The sequence below is a fragment of the Neopsephotus bourkii genome, unplaced genomic scaffold, assembly GCF_033783945.1.
Source record: "Neopsephotus bourkii isolate Nb327-2 ecotype Australia unplaced genomic scaffold, CSIRO-AGI_Nbou_v1 NB_690, whole genome shotgun sequence".
NCBI classification, from domain to species: Eukaryota; Metazoa; Chordata; class Aves; order Psittaciformes; family Psittacidae; genus Neopsephotus; species Neopsephotus bourkii.
In genome coordinates this window covers 2487961-2502517 of record NW_026901189.1, presented here as the reverse complement: position 1 = coordinate 2502517, position 14557 = coordinate 2487961, and the positions used below count along the sequence as shown (strand labels likewise).

Genomic DNA, 14557 nt, shown 5'->3' with positions numbered 1-14557 from the left:
AGAAGCTTGTGCTGCTTTGAATGGATGTGGGAGAGTCAGGCTAGCCATACCTTGTGTTAGAATAACAAAAGCATTTTTCTGATCTTTGTCTTTGTAAATAGGCCCCAGCCTGCCAAAGAAGATGTTGCGACTCCTTTGCCCTCTGAAAAGACTCCAACAAGTATTAATCAAACACCTGTTGAAACAAATGAATTTCCACAGCTGCCAGAAGGCTTAGAAAAGAAGCCTATAGTTCTTAAATTCAGTGCCATGATAGATGGTATTGCTATTGGAGCAGCACTCTTGCCCTCTCTAAAAGCGGAATATAAGATGGGAAGAATGAGGAGTCACGGAATGACAGGTAACAGTCCTCTGAAACTTTAAAAACATCATGATTTTAATTTGGCCTTGCTAGAAGTATCCAAGAGTACCTGATATTTCTGTTGAATTATAGCTAGAGCTTGGAATCTTGCTGTCAGCTTATTATTTTGAATGTAACTTCAGTTTGATGGGGCCGAATAGAGAATTTACACTGTTGTTATACACAGTTGCTAGAGGCAGAGTACAAGGACAGGTGAAGACACATATACATTCATGTGTATATTCCTTCCAGGAAGCTTCCCTCTTAAATCATTTTATGATCCTAGATTAATTCTGATTTGTAAGACTACTTGAGAGTAATCTTATAGGGCCTCAGTATGCATAAAGTGGCTTATATGACTTCCTTCTCCATGTAATTACAGTTAAATCCCCATTTTCTTTTAAATTTAAGAAAACCCAGAATTCTGTGATTCTGTGTTTCTATGTGGGTGGACATTTATAGCTTTAGAGGTCTGTGAAGACCTGTGAAGGTTTTTCTTTTGGTTGGTTTTTTCTTTTTAATTCCAAGTGTGTTCTTAAATTTAAGGATAAATAAGAATTTTTTTTGCAAGTTCATACCTTTTCTTTCCCCATCTTCCTTTTACAGGTGCCCAAACTAGATTTAATTTTGAGCTTCCAATTCACAGATTGCGCTTCACTTCAAAAGTCTCTGCCACTGATATGTCAACCATTCCTCCTTCAGCAAGTCTCAACCTTCCTCCTGTTACTATGTCAGGCAAATATATAATGGAAGAACATGATACTTACTCAGACCAAATTTGGAGCATAGATGAACTACCTGCTAAGCAGGGCTATTATCTACAGGGGAACTACTTACGATGTGTGGCTGAAGTACGTGTTGAAACCAGTGTTCATCTTTGATAACTTGTTATTTCTATTGTGTTATATTTCTGTATGTGCATCTTTATAGTATTTTAATAATTTGACTACTCCAGAACTCTCAGATTTACAGGTTGATCCCAATACAGCATTGGTAATTGCATGACACTGAAATAGAACCTCCTCACTCATTAGTTTGATAAGAAGCCAACATATTAAGCAGTGAAGACCACTGTATTGAAGGATTTTGAAGGTGTTACTTTGTACAAATAAATAAGGAAGATGTGTTTAGAAACTTGTTTTCAGAATGGCAATATTTCTTATCAGTGAAGTAGACAAAGTGTATTATACTGATGATTCAGTGTAATTTTAAACTGAAAGCTTATGCTAACACATCAGATAACATAATTTGCAAAAAAACTGTTTTAATGTTTTATAACTTTCTTTTTTTTCATGATTGGACAGTTTCATAGCTAGGAGAACGTATATGTAATCCCAGCAAATTATATATTTTTTTCTGTTTAACACAGTATTCTACTCACAGCTCTATTTTGTGTACCAATTCCTACAGCTACTTTTCATAGAGAGAAAACTGGGGCTGCTTAAAAGAAACCACTTCTGGTGGGGAAAAGTGAGGCTTTTCTATTACCTACATTTCTTTAGTCAGAAAGAGTCTAGCGTGTTTGTGATTGAGACTTCTGGTGTTTGCATCTTAATGGGAGAATGTTAATTGAGTGCTACACTTTGCTCAGTGCATTTGAGTTATTTTCTGGCTGAAGAGAGAAACTCTTTGAATTTGTTTAGCATGCAAAACAAAAGTGAAGGCCTCCTTAGCAAAGGCAAAAACAAAGTCTAAGCAGTTTTAGAAAATACCTGTACTTGCTCATCTACAGTGAGTCGAATAATGTACTTTTAGAGGTTGACAGTTCATTTCTATTTTGTTCTGATAATGATTTATTACCTGGAATTAAGTAGCATTTCACATACTTCCATGAACCTTAATCAAGTCCTGCATTTTCTTGTCTAAGCTAAACTTAAGCAGGAGATTAAACTTTTTCATATAATAGTCTATGTCCTTCAATTTTCTGATAGACATTCACAGCAGAAAAATTGCAAGACAAAGCCATTTAATGCTCTTCTTGATGGCAGTAACAATATAATTGGACTTGAAAAGATATGCCTGAAAACACAAAAATGCACTGTTTTGAAAACATAGGTATGCTGTTGTAAAGTTTTGTTTTAAAATTTTTTATTTCTGCAGGTTGGTTCCTTTGAACATAATCTCACAACTGATCTTTTAAATCATTTAGTATTTGTGCAAAAAGTGTTCATGAAGGAAGTAAATGAAGTCATACAGAAGGTTTCAGGTAAGCTGAATACTTAAACCAACTTTAAGTAAGATCCTTAATCCTTATTAGATGGCAACATTATGTAGTTCTTAGGATCAGCTGTTGATTTCACATATACCATTATTGCACATCTATCACTCCAGCAGAGCTGGAGTTTGAAGTAATAACATAGGCTGTAGATATTTTTGTAGCTCTATCAGAAAAAAGATGTTTTCTTGGGAAGCAGGATAGTATGTTATTCAGGTCACTAGCCTCTGTGTGTATGACATGACCTTGGCTGGGTTACTTTCTGTATTTGTTTTGTTCACCTATAAAATGCAGAGCGTGATACTGTACTTTGTAAAATAATGTCAGCACATTCTTTTAATGGAAAAGCTGTGTCTGGAGAATATAGTGTCAATATTGGTATTACTTAGTGTTTCCCGTTTCCTAGCTCTGTGATTTTTTGCAGATTACATGTTTCAGTACTGTAAGAAAAAGGGATTTGGCTATTCATTATATTGTTTTGTGTATCATGCTGTATATTGCAGAAAAGAGTTTTATTTCAGTCATTTAAGCTGATCATCTGTTCTAAATTTTCAGAAGAAAAGTAGCGTTGTCATTAAAAACCCAGTTAGCGACCAGCTGCAAAATCACTCAATGCTGCCTCTTTTGTAATTTCACACTTATGCACTCATCTATTTGAGTAGACAGCCAAAGTTACAAAACTTTTATTTTCTTACACAGAAACTCTTGTCTGATGAAATCACAATTTACACAGCAGTTAAAAGTAGGTACACTCACTAGTTCTAACTGTTAGAAATAATTTATTAGAAGTATTGTCTGTGTATTAAGAAGTAATAATAAAAAGTAAAAAAGAAAGTAAAATAACCAGGGCAAAGAAAGGGAGTATCAGTTCTAGTTAGGTTTTAAAGGAAGAAGGATGTATGTTAGAGAATGTTACCAGATGACAAATGCAAATAAATATTCAAAGGCATGTGAAACTTCAAATAGTTTGAATTTAAGAATTTTTGAGTTATCCTACAAGGCTATTACAGAAATTACCTATTTTTTAGGAGAAAAAATCATTAGTAGTTGGAAACATCATGAGAAAAGATAAATTAAAAGTGGTGCTCAGTGAAAGGAGTGTCTTTGTGTGTGTCTGTACATTCCTTTGATCTACTCTGTGTGTGTACGTATATTCATGTATACAAACATATATAAAAGAAATGTGCAGGCCCAGGTGACATAACCTCAAGGGAGTTAGAAGATGCAGTGAAGAAAATGGAAAATGTCAGAATCCCTGAAGGATGAGATGAAACAAATTTTAAACACCCCAATGTTTGTTCCAGGCAAAATATATTACCATTGGGTAGTAAGAGAAGACTTAAGTAGAGAATAAACCTTCAACAGCTGTTATTATTCTATTACAACATGTTTTATAGAGGAGCATAAAGTGGCAAACCGGGAAACCTATATTAGCTTTCTTTTACAACGTTTCTCAAGTCTCCAGAGTTTGAGCTCTCCTCTGGTATTATGTGAGGAATTTATTACCATTGCTGGTTCTTTGCTTTTCCAGACTACAAATTTGTGTTGCTAGTAGCAGCCTAATGGTTTCTGAAATGTGACTACTACTTTCCATACTGTGGTAATTCAGCAGAAATGTGGTCAGGGGCCAGCAATCCATGGTGTACTGGGTACTGAATGAGGAACAGTGGGGGCAGAACATAGTTTTTGTCCTTCTGGCTTGCCTCAAAGTAACTCACCTGGCTATAAAATTCCAATTACTGTAATATACTAAAGTGTTTTTTATAATTATTGTTTCTGTTGCACTAAAATACTGATTGCATATTATTCTTATATAAAAACTGTATAAGTACCAATTACTTAAGGTGAAGTTGCACCAGTTAAAAGCTAGTTAATGAACAGAGCACGTAATAAAAATTTGCACTACAAACTGTAGTTGTTTTTGTAAACCGTCACCTAGTTACTGTTTAAAATGAGGCTTTTATTTCACTGTCACCTTCTTTTATATCTATTTGGTTTAAAATGTTTTCTTTGTTAAGAAAAAAGAAAGTTTTTTGTTAAAACTTGAAATGTGTGTATTTAATATGTACAGGAGGGGAGCAGCCGATACCTCTTTGGAATGAACATGATGGCACAACTGATGGAGAAAAACCAAAAATTCTTCTTTACTCATTAAGCCTACAGTTTAAGGTAATCTTATGATGACAAGCCAGTGGTCCTAAATGCTACTAATGGCTTTTGGGTTTTTACCCCTGTTGTGGTTTAAACCCAGCCAGACAGTTTGTGCACTCACTCCCAGTGAGTGGTGCCAGGCTGGAAGCAGTCGAAGCCCGTGTTCCCCCCCGGGGTTCCCTGCCTTCCCCCCTCCCGGAGGGATGGGGAGGAGAATCGAAAGAATGCAACTCCCATGGGTTGAGATAAGAACAGTCCAGTAACCAATGTACAACACAAATCACCACCGCTACCACCAACGACAGCAATGATAGAAAACAAGGGAAGAGAATACAATACCACCCTCCAAAAAACGAGTCAGATCCAGAAGACCCCGTGTCCTTTCGGGTAACTCCCAGTTACCTCCAGGGCATGACGTGCTGTGGTATGGAATACCTCTTTGGTCCGTTTGGGTCAGGTGCTTTGGTCAGTTTGGGTCAGGTCTCTGCTTCCTCCCAGCTTCCTCTCCTCCCTGGCAGAGCATGAGGTTCACAAAGTCCTTGGCCAAACCAAAACATCATTGTTATCAGCTCTGTTCCCAGCCCGAAAGTCAAAACACAGCACTGCCCCAGCTACCAAGAAAGAGAAAAAATGACTGCTACTGCTAAACCCAGGACAGCCCCAAAGCTTACTGAAACAGGAATACTCTGCATGAAGAAGAAGACCTTGAGTTTGGTTCCTGTAACCTTTTGAAATAGCTTAGTAGCATTGTGTTGTGAAAAGTGATTATGTCCTCTTGTCTTGCTCCACAATGAAAAGGGGATTTTGTTAAGTTTTGGTTGTTTTGGTTTTTTTTGTTGTTTTGGGATTTTTTGTTTGGTTGGTTTGGGTTTTTTTCCCCCTCCTTTCTCTTTATATCTCTGAACCAGATCCTAATAACTTCGTGCCTTCCTTATTCATTAGGGAATTCAAGTGACAGCCACAACTCCCTCAATGCGAGCTGTGAGATTTGAAACTGGATTGATAGAACTTGAACTTTCAAACAGACTGCAAACCAAAGCAATGCCTGGAAGTAGCAGCTACCTCAAACTATTTGGGAAATGCCAGGTGGATTTAAATCTGGCACTAGGACAGATTGTTAAACATCAGGTTAGTGCCTGACATCTTTGTGTGTGGTGCTCTTAATAGTGTGCAATTAAAAAAAAACAGAACCAAGCCAAGAGGCTATCTTTAACTACTGCTTTTTTTTCCAGTTTGGCTGTGGAGTGTGTGTAAAGAGTAGGGGAGCTGGGGAGGGAGGGTGTTGGTTCTTAATTTTTTCGTGTTTTTTTGCCTTGTTTTGTTTTGTTTTACTTTTTATTCATAAATGTTTAAGCATTCTGCAGCACACAGTTGTGGAAATTTAGTTCCTGAATATTGTCTCATATTTTGTTCTTGAGTCAAGATGACACTGAAGATGACTTTTCAGAAGAATTAGCAAGCCTTCATAATGAAGGCCAGTGTACATGCCTAAAAGATGGAAGGAGTCAAGTATGGGCTCTTTTTGATTTTTTTTTCATGCTGTTAAAATCTTAAAACTTACTAGCTCTTTACAACAATAATGGCCTTGTTACTGAGGCAAATTCAAAATTTTTATTGATACTGCTATTATTTTTAGGGCATGTAAATGAAATAACAAGATCAGACAAGATCCAGACGTGGCCAGACCTGCATTTTGAAATAGTATATTTGCCTTAGCTTGACAGTTGTATCTCTTGTATTCTTAAACCCACTGTTAACCCTGGAATCACTAATTCTATGATATTATTTTGTGATGCCTAGAAACAAACAGATGCAAATCTTAAAAGCTATGAATGTTGCAGTAGAGGATCTGGATATATAAATAGTTATTTTAGTTAACATTTTACGATAAATAAGGAAAATTGCACTGCAATTACACTGTATCACACTGCAATTTAATGTAAGAAAATCAAATATTCTTAAAAGAACTTAGCCTAAAAGAAAAAAGGGGGAAAGGAGACATCTTTACTTCCTGTTGTAATTTTACATTTTGTCAGATGCAGTAATTTCATTATTTTTAATTCCCTGTCCCTGAATTTTTCCCTGCTCCAAACTCCTCCCCCTTCCCATTTTTTGAACATTTTAAGGTTTATGAAGAAGCTGGCTCCGACTTTCATCAGGTTGCCTATTTCAAGACAAGAATTGGATTAAGAAATGCTCTCCGAGAAGAAATTAGTGGCTCATCAGATAGAGAAGCTGTGCTCATTACTTTGAACAGACCCATTGTTTTTGCTCAGCCTGTGGCCTTTGATAGAGGTATTGAAGACACAATTGCTATAAATTTGTCTTCATATTGAGGAAGCTATATATATATTGTTTTTTTCAAAAAAGCTTGATTATTCAAGATTTAGTATATTTCATGTTAAATCAAAATGTTAGGGAGCTGAGAAATTCAGGAGATTTACTGCATGTTAAGAGGTTAATAGTTCCTAATGTAAAAAAATTCCTTTTGCTGAGATGATTAGTTTTCAGATCGCTTGGAAGAAGTTGCGTTTGTAAATCTTGACAAATTAATAATGCTGGGAACAGCATTGATTTCTGTATTTTAATGTGTTAACCCTGATGCTAAATTATTTGCTTTGTCCATCTTGTTGTTTGCAGCATGAGACTCTTCACCACATGCTGAATATGTGTGTGTGTGTCCATTGTTGTACATCCACATTCTTAAAATAATGGAGAAATGTGCAAACAAACAAGCAAAAAAAGCTTTCTTTAGTGAAACTCTAGTTTCTTTTTTCGTGTGTGTTGATTTCAATTAAGTATTTCTATTTGTGGTTTCTTCACAAAGCTGTGTTGTTTTGGCTGAACTACAAGGCTGCGTATGACAACTGGAACGAACAGAGAATGGCTTTACATAAAGATATTCATATGGCCACAAAAGAAGTAGTAGATTTGCTGCCTGGAATTCAACAAACCTCTGCGCAGGCTTTTGGTACCCTCTTTCTTCAGCTGACTGTTAATGACCTAGGAATTTGCCTGCCCATCACAAATACACCTCAGGTAATCAAAGTGTCTAAAGCAATGTGAATATTAGTAGTCTGTTGAAATAGGCATTTGTGTGTGGTACATGGCTTTTACGTTCATAAAAGTACCTTTTCATCACACCAACGCAGAGTATACTGATTAACTGCAGTAGTGACACTGCTTGTAGCAGAAATGTTGTTCTCATTTATAGAAGAACTATATTACTCATGTATAAGTTGGCATGCATGTTTTGGGGAAATGAAATGGATATGGTGGATGTGTGATCTGTACCTCCTAAGTATAAAATGGAAAATATTATGCTGCCAGCAGTTTAAAAATATTAAACTGACAGCAGTAAAAAAAAAAAAAAAAGACACAAAGCAGTTGAGCATTATAAGGATAGATAATGTTAAATGACCTTGTGAGAAAACTGGATTCAGAGACTGTTCATATGTTGAATTGAGAGTAGTCTTAATGGGGAGTAATTCCAGAATAGGAATGAATCATTTTAATGATACAGAAGGAAATAATCATAATACATAGAAATGTAAAGGAGTAATGAGGCCAGTAACCTAGAAGTCATAATAACATAACATTTTGATTATGAATCTTCTATCTTCTATGGATAAAACAGGTGGCATTTTATGTATTACAAATTATAGTAAATTATGAAAAATACATTCTGGCTTAAGCTGTATGTAGAATATTTCCAGTACTTGGATCAAAAGAAGTCTAGCTTTATAAAAGGGAATATGTAGGCTTTTTTTGCAATTAAACAAAATTACAGACCTTCATGTACAAAGGACTGTAAAATAATCAGTCAACCCTGTGTATTTAAGGCTCTGCATAACTGTAGATAGACATACAAGAAGGGAATATGAGAAGAGAATCAGTTTTCTAACAGGGAAAGATGAAAAGCATGTAGCACATGTACAGTATCAGTTGGACATTGCAATGACCAGTAAATTCTCTCTGTGATTTTATTTTCCAGTCTAACCACACTGCAGATCTTGACACTGGCTCTGCTTTAGTCCTGACTATTGAAAGCACACTAATCACTGCCTGCTCCTCAGAATCTTTAGTTAGCAAAGGTCATTTTAAAAACTTCTGTATCCGGTTTGCTGATGGCTTTGAGACAAGTTGGGATGACTGGAAACCAGAAATAAGAGGAGATCTAGTTATGAATGCATGTAAGTGGGTGTGATTTCATACTGGACAATAGTATTTCAGGTGTAAATCCACTTTCATCCTTTTCTGTGACTTTTAAAGGCACTGAACCTTCCCCCAAAAAGATAAAGACAAGATTTTGGCCTTTTGAAAGCAAAATAATATGGATCTAAAAGGTTGTATTCTTTTCTGTTTTCCTTTAATTAATAACTTTGTTGCTGTATGTCTTATTGTTAGCATTCAGGTAGTGTCTGACAGATGCTGGAAGAGTTGAATGTGTTGCTTTGATATTTTTTCATAAGATCTCAGTGAGTTTTTGATAGTTTAATATAGATGATTTTCATTTATATATACATATGTATCTTTTATTATGGTAAAGATTCTAGAATGGAATGGAATATCAAGTTGATATAGAATTGGATGTTACCAAGTACATTCACATTAAATAAGAAAATATATTTAATAGGAAATTAAATTAAACCTTCTGTCCAACTACACTCATGCTTTAATTGCCAATGGCAAGAGACAGGTGGAATTTCATAGGGCTGGTCTAAAGTAACTTTCACTGTCTACTTAATTAGTGTATGTGCTTCATATAGGTGTTGTGCCAGATGGTACATACGAAGTGTGTTCCAGAACAACAGGACAGGCTGCAGCAGGTAATATGTTGTTGTTTCTTGAGACTGTACAAAAGTCAGGAATTTTATAAGCAGATAATCATCCTTTAGGTTTCTTGCTGTTAGAAATCCTGTTCTGGAATAGTAAATGTGGCTGCAATTGTAAGAGCTTAAGTTTGAAACGGTCCTGGTCATCAGCTTGGCTGCAAGGCATGTGTTTTAATTAAGTTAGCCTGCGTACATCACTTCTTAAAGAAATACTAATGTTGTAGCTGTGAAGTACTTCCAGCAACCATTTCAGTTGTGCTGTTTGTTTTTCTTGGAGTGGGCAGAAAAGACAGTTCTTTGTAACTGATAAACATTGTCTTAGCTAACCAATACATAAGTCAGTGTGTGTGATTAAAAAAAAAACAAAAAAAAACAAAAAACAAAAAAAAAAAAAAAAACAAACCAAGAAACTAAACATGGTTAAACTTTTTTTAATGCAGAAAGTAGTAGTGCTGGAACCTGGACACTGAATGTGTTATGGAAGATGTGTGGTATTGATGTCCACATGGATCCAAACATTGGGAAAAGACTGAATGCCTTAGGCAACACCCTCACAACGTTAACAGGAGAAGAAGATATAGATGATATTGCTGACCTCAACTCCGTGAACATAGCTGACCTTTCAGATGAGGATGAAGTTGATGCTATGTCTCCCACTATACACGCAGTAAGTGAATCAACCAAAGTAAGTGCTAATAGTTGGAAGTCTTCAGTCAAACGCAAAGATTTGTCTTGAGTTCAGCATGATACTTCTTATAGCTCATGTAACTCCTGTTGCAAATCAAAGAAGTTTGGGTGTTAAGTTTTCTAACTCCATATTTCAAAGGCCAGAAATGGCAGATCGTATTTCTGCCAATGTTATGTGGCAATAATCAACCTGGATTTGAAAATATGGAGACACAATACCTAACTTCAGGTACCTGAATTGGAACATCTGTGGCTCTAGATAGGTTTATTTGACAGATTAAATTACTAACATAAGCAAATTAGAAAAAAAATCTTTTTTTGATACTTCTACCTGATATGCTGCTGACCTTGCTTTTTGGTTTCACATAAAAGCATTTTAACAGGTATTCTTTAATGGCTATCTTAAATGTTTCTTGCTTGCCAACAGTGCAAACATTGTCCCAGAACACTTATGTTCCTGTTTGTTGTTTAGAAATCAGATGGAGGTTCATTATGTGGAGATCCACGCAAGCTAACACTGGGGCAGCGGATTGTAAATCACCTGCTGGGTTTGAGCCCCCCAAACCATCGATACTCTGTTCCTGTAGAATATCTATTGGGGTCAGCGAAGTGTGATTCTCCTCTGTCTAGCAGATCACATATGAAAGCAGGCAGATCCTGCTCATGGGGACATGTATGTAGTAGTTACAGTGTGTCTAACTGAATGATGGGGTTTGGATCACTGGAAAAAAATCCAATCAGATGCCTTATGAAATGAAACTGATTCTTTTGCATGCACTAATCCAAATTTTAAGGTGTGAAATTCACTTTGCTTGTTAGATCATATTAATGTCTGATTTTTTTGTGAAAGCTTTAATTTAATATTTATTTTAAACAGGAGATTGTTGATCACCGACGACAGGGAGTTTCTAGTATCCAGACTGGAGAACAGCGAGGAAGGAAATTTGTGAAACGCTTGGTCGATATTAGAGAACTCAATGAGCAAGCTAAAGTTATTGATGATTTAAAGTAAGTTGGGTTTTGCTTCCCCTCTGTCTGCAAGGGGAATACAGAGCTCAGTAACTACATGCTAAATAATGAAGAGGAGGCTCTTTTTACTTCTTGTACTTGGAATAAAATTGCTGTCACCATTCTGAGGGCAGTTGGGTCTGAAATTTGGATTTTAGGTGAAATGTTTCTTCTAATACAAGTTCAAGAATCAAAATTATGTTTTGTGCCTGCCTCTTCTCAGTCTATGAATGCTTTGGGAAACTGCAGTTCTTTCAAAATAGCAGGTGCTTTACAAAGTTTTTTTAAACCATTTATTGGTGTGTTGGTAATAAATCTTCAGTAGTTACATTTGGCACTGGTTAATGACTAACTAATTAAAAAAGAGAAAATGGGATAATTCCCAGGCAAAGCAAAACATCATTGCAACACAGATTTTTGAAATGGTAAAAGATAACTCAACTATGATTTATCTCCAGAAAATTAGGTGCAAGTGAAGGAACTATAAATCAAGAAATTCAGCGCTATCAGCAACTGGAGTCGGTGGCTGTCAATGATATCCGCCGAGATGTTCGTAAAAAGCTACGGAGATCCAGTATGAGGGTGAGCAGCATTATGCACCTGCATTGCATAAGTCTTTTCTGCGTGTTGATTAAAGCAAAGAAAATGTTAGTAGTGGAAAAGGAGGTTAAGATTATCAAGTCGTTCAGCAGTGCCTTTACCTTTAGGAGAGGGCAGGGAAAAGTTCTTCTCCCTTGTAATAACAGAGATAGGAAAATTGGAATTTCACAGGTATTATAATGTAAATGGGTTTATTTGCACACTCAGAAGAAATAGTAAAAAAAAAGTGGTTTTGAAAACGTAATTTACACTTTCAGCAGATTTTAAAATTATTCCTTATTGGACTGAGGAATGCAGATGCAGAGGCAAGGATGTTAACTGCTTGGGCAAATGACAGATACCTATTACTGTTCCACCTGGCATCTGTGCTTGCTATAACCATGTTTAATATGTAAACAAACAGCACATTTGCTGAGTTAAGTGGTATAAAAATAAGATCAAGTTACCAGGCATAGACACTAGAAGAAACTGGACAAAACCCAAGCAGGATTGCTGGTAATCCACAAATGTGCGGCTGTTTTCGCAGACCCTGATAACAAACCTGGCAAAAGGTGATTTTCAGTGTGTCCTAGAACACGAGCTCCAAGTATGATGCTTCAGTAATAAGAAAAGATCTTTCAGTTAGTAATCTGTTCGCACCTCTTTCTGAGGTGCTCTCATGTTATCATCTCATGTTCTTCTGTTACTGTAGTGGTAGCTAGGAAGGATGTCTGTTGAAGTGGTCAGATTATTAGCTTTGGGTATACATTTCTCCTGGCAACAGGACATTACCAACTTCAGCAAATACGAAAACTGAACATGTATCCAGAAGCAAGATGAAGATGTTGAAACATGGAAAAGAGATGCAGTTTAAAAAAAAATCTTTTTCCTTTACTGGCACACCTATGCAAAATAGTATTTTAGCTTGCCAAAGTTTTTCCCCTTCTGTTCTCAGTTGTTGCATTTAAGTATTATTTTTGTTTTAGGCTGCCTCCTTGAAAGACAAATGGGGTCTCAGCTACAAACCCAGCTATAGCCGATCTAAGAGTATTTCAGCAACAGCTAGACCACCTCTGAAGAGAATGGACAGAACAAGGTAAGCTTCTGCGAATTTGAGATCTGTGATAGCAATGACAGCCTGTGTAACAGAGGAAGCATTAGACTTTGGCTGTAAAAGTCCTTTCACTGTAAGCAGTGGCTACGTGTGGTAGAACTAGATAGGAGGAGGTAACTTCGGAAGACATACATATTCTAAAAAGCAGCTTTTTTAACAGACTTAGTAGTTTGTCAAATGAGAACTTTCCACTCTACATCATCTAAGGGTTTTCTACAGAATTCTGCTTTCAAGTAATACTGAAGTACCATAAAAAAGGAAAACTGGCGTAGTGTGATCAGTTCAATTCCTATGCTTGAATTGCAATGACATGCCTTAAAGGGCTGTTGTAATGAGAAGAAGAAAGGGAGATGCTTTTTTTTTTGTGAATAATAATTTTCTTTTAATCTGTTCATATGCATAATATGTATTGCTTTTGTTTTATCATGGCTGCTGAGCAAAGTGCTGTAGTTGTATAGTGATGTCTCCTAATAAAGTGTTTGCTGTGGTTTTAGAACACATGTGTTTGAGTCTATTTCTCCTACAGATCTAGCTGAAGCATTTAAATTTGGAACTAAAAACGTGCTGCATTATTATGTATTAAATATGAAGTAATTGAAAATTATAAAGGTTGAGAGGAGTGTTAGAATTCTTTGTTTTTTTTTTTTTTTCCTGAGAGAAGAAAATCTCAATAGAAATGTACTTTCAATACCTCTGTAGAAGTGAATGGAAATGTTTAAATAATCCAGATGTGAAAACGTCAGAAAGCAGATATTCCAGAATAAAACCAGCTTTATAACCACTCTAATGTGCCCTTGAAAAGGAATCTCTCTTCTGAATTAATTAGCATTCTTGATAATCAGAGCAAGTGTTGAAGGCATGAAGGTTCTTATTCAAGATCTGTCAGATGAGAACAACTTTCATTTTACCTTTTCACAAAGTTTTCTGAAGAGAACCAGAAATTGTATGGAAAAGATGATGGGGCTTTTCTGTTGCTCTGTAAGAAACACTAAGTTCTGAAAAACTTAGTGAGTACTTTGGTTGTAAATATAAAGTGATATCTACATGCTACGAGGCCAAATAATTCATTTGCATCATAGAATGCATAATCTGACAACCTGCTTTAAGTCCCATGTAGTAGATCACGTATATCTTATTTTTCTGTAATTTTTACATGTTGGCTCAGGATTGAAAAACTTGCATAAAGAAATAAGCAGAGATTGGCTAGAGATAGACCAAAACAATGGCCAAACAATGTGTACCCTCCTTTTCATTACTTCTCCCCTTCCCTTTTTCCTTTTCATATACCTTAAGGTCTTCAATCATGATTTTATAATTTTTTCCACAACAAAAAAATGTATTTTTTTATTGCCTTATATTTGTGTAGTTGCATGTTTGCATGAATGTAAAATCCTGTAGTAAAACTTAACAAGCTGTTCTCTTTTCCTCTTTCTTATAGCTCTCGACTAGGAGACAGTGAAGACCTCCCAGATATTCGTGTAGATGCTGCATCTCCTGGGCCAAGAGTAACTTTCAACATACAGGATTCTGTAAGAATTACTTTATATGCCATATAATTACATTTCCTGTGCCACTTGGTCAAAAGTTCATGAGATGGGTATACCTTGGCAGATCTGAATTGGTTGTAT

General features: G+C 36.0%; 2 protein-coding genes across 6 annotated transcripts in view; one reads left to right on the top strand and one right to left on the bottom strand.

Annotated features, from left to right (window-relative positions):
* TRPC3 (transient receptor potential cation channel subfamily C member 3) overlaps nucleotides 1-14557 on the bottom strand; it is a 288551-nt gene that overhangs the window by 155491 nt on the left and 118503 nt on the right. The window lies entirely within an intron of this gene.
* Nucleotides 1-14557, top strand: part of BLTP1 (bridge-like lipid transfer protein family member 1) — a 114697-nt gene that overhangs the window by 77819 nt on the left and 22321 nt on the right. For 3 of the 5 annotated variants that reach the window (XM_061353647.1, XM_061353648.1, XM_061353645.1), the window contains exons 51-65: nucleotides 102-340; nucleotides 947-1191; nucleotides 2441-2546; nucleotides 4627-4724; nucleotides 5649-5834; nucleotides 6833-7001; nucleotides 7534-7745; nucleotides 8701-8899; nucleotides 9476-9535; nucleotides 9982-10208; nucleotides 10701-10901; nucleotides 11106-11236; nucleotides 11695-11818; nucleotides 12802-12911; nucleotides 14368-14458. In XM_061353647.1, coding sequence (XP_061209631.1) covers nucleotides 102-340; nucleotides 947-1191; nucleotides 2441-2546; nucleotides 4627-4724; nucleotides 5649-5834; nucleotides 6833-7001; nucleotides 7534-7745; nucleotides 8701-8899; nucleotides 9476-9535; nucleotides 9982-10208; nucleotides 10701-10901; nucleotides 11106-11236; nucleotides 11695-11818; nucleotides 12802-12911; nucleotides 14368-14458 — 2398 coding nt within the window. The remainder of the gene's footprint in view (nucleotides 1-101; nucleotides 341-946; nucleotides 1192-2440; nucleotides 2547-4626; nucleotides 4725-5648; nucleotides 5835-6832; nucleotides 7002-7533; nucleotides 7746-8700; nucleotides 8900-9475; nucleotides 9536-9981; nucleotides 10209-10700; nucleotides 10902-11105; nucleotides 11237-11694; nucleotides 11819-12801; nucleotides 12912-14367; nucleotides 14459-14557) is intronic. The other 2 variants (XM_061353649.1, XM_061353650.1) reach the window with 1 other exon arrangement.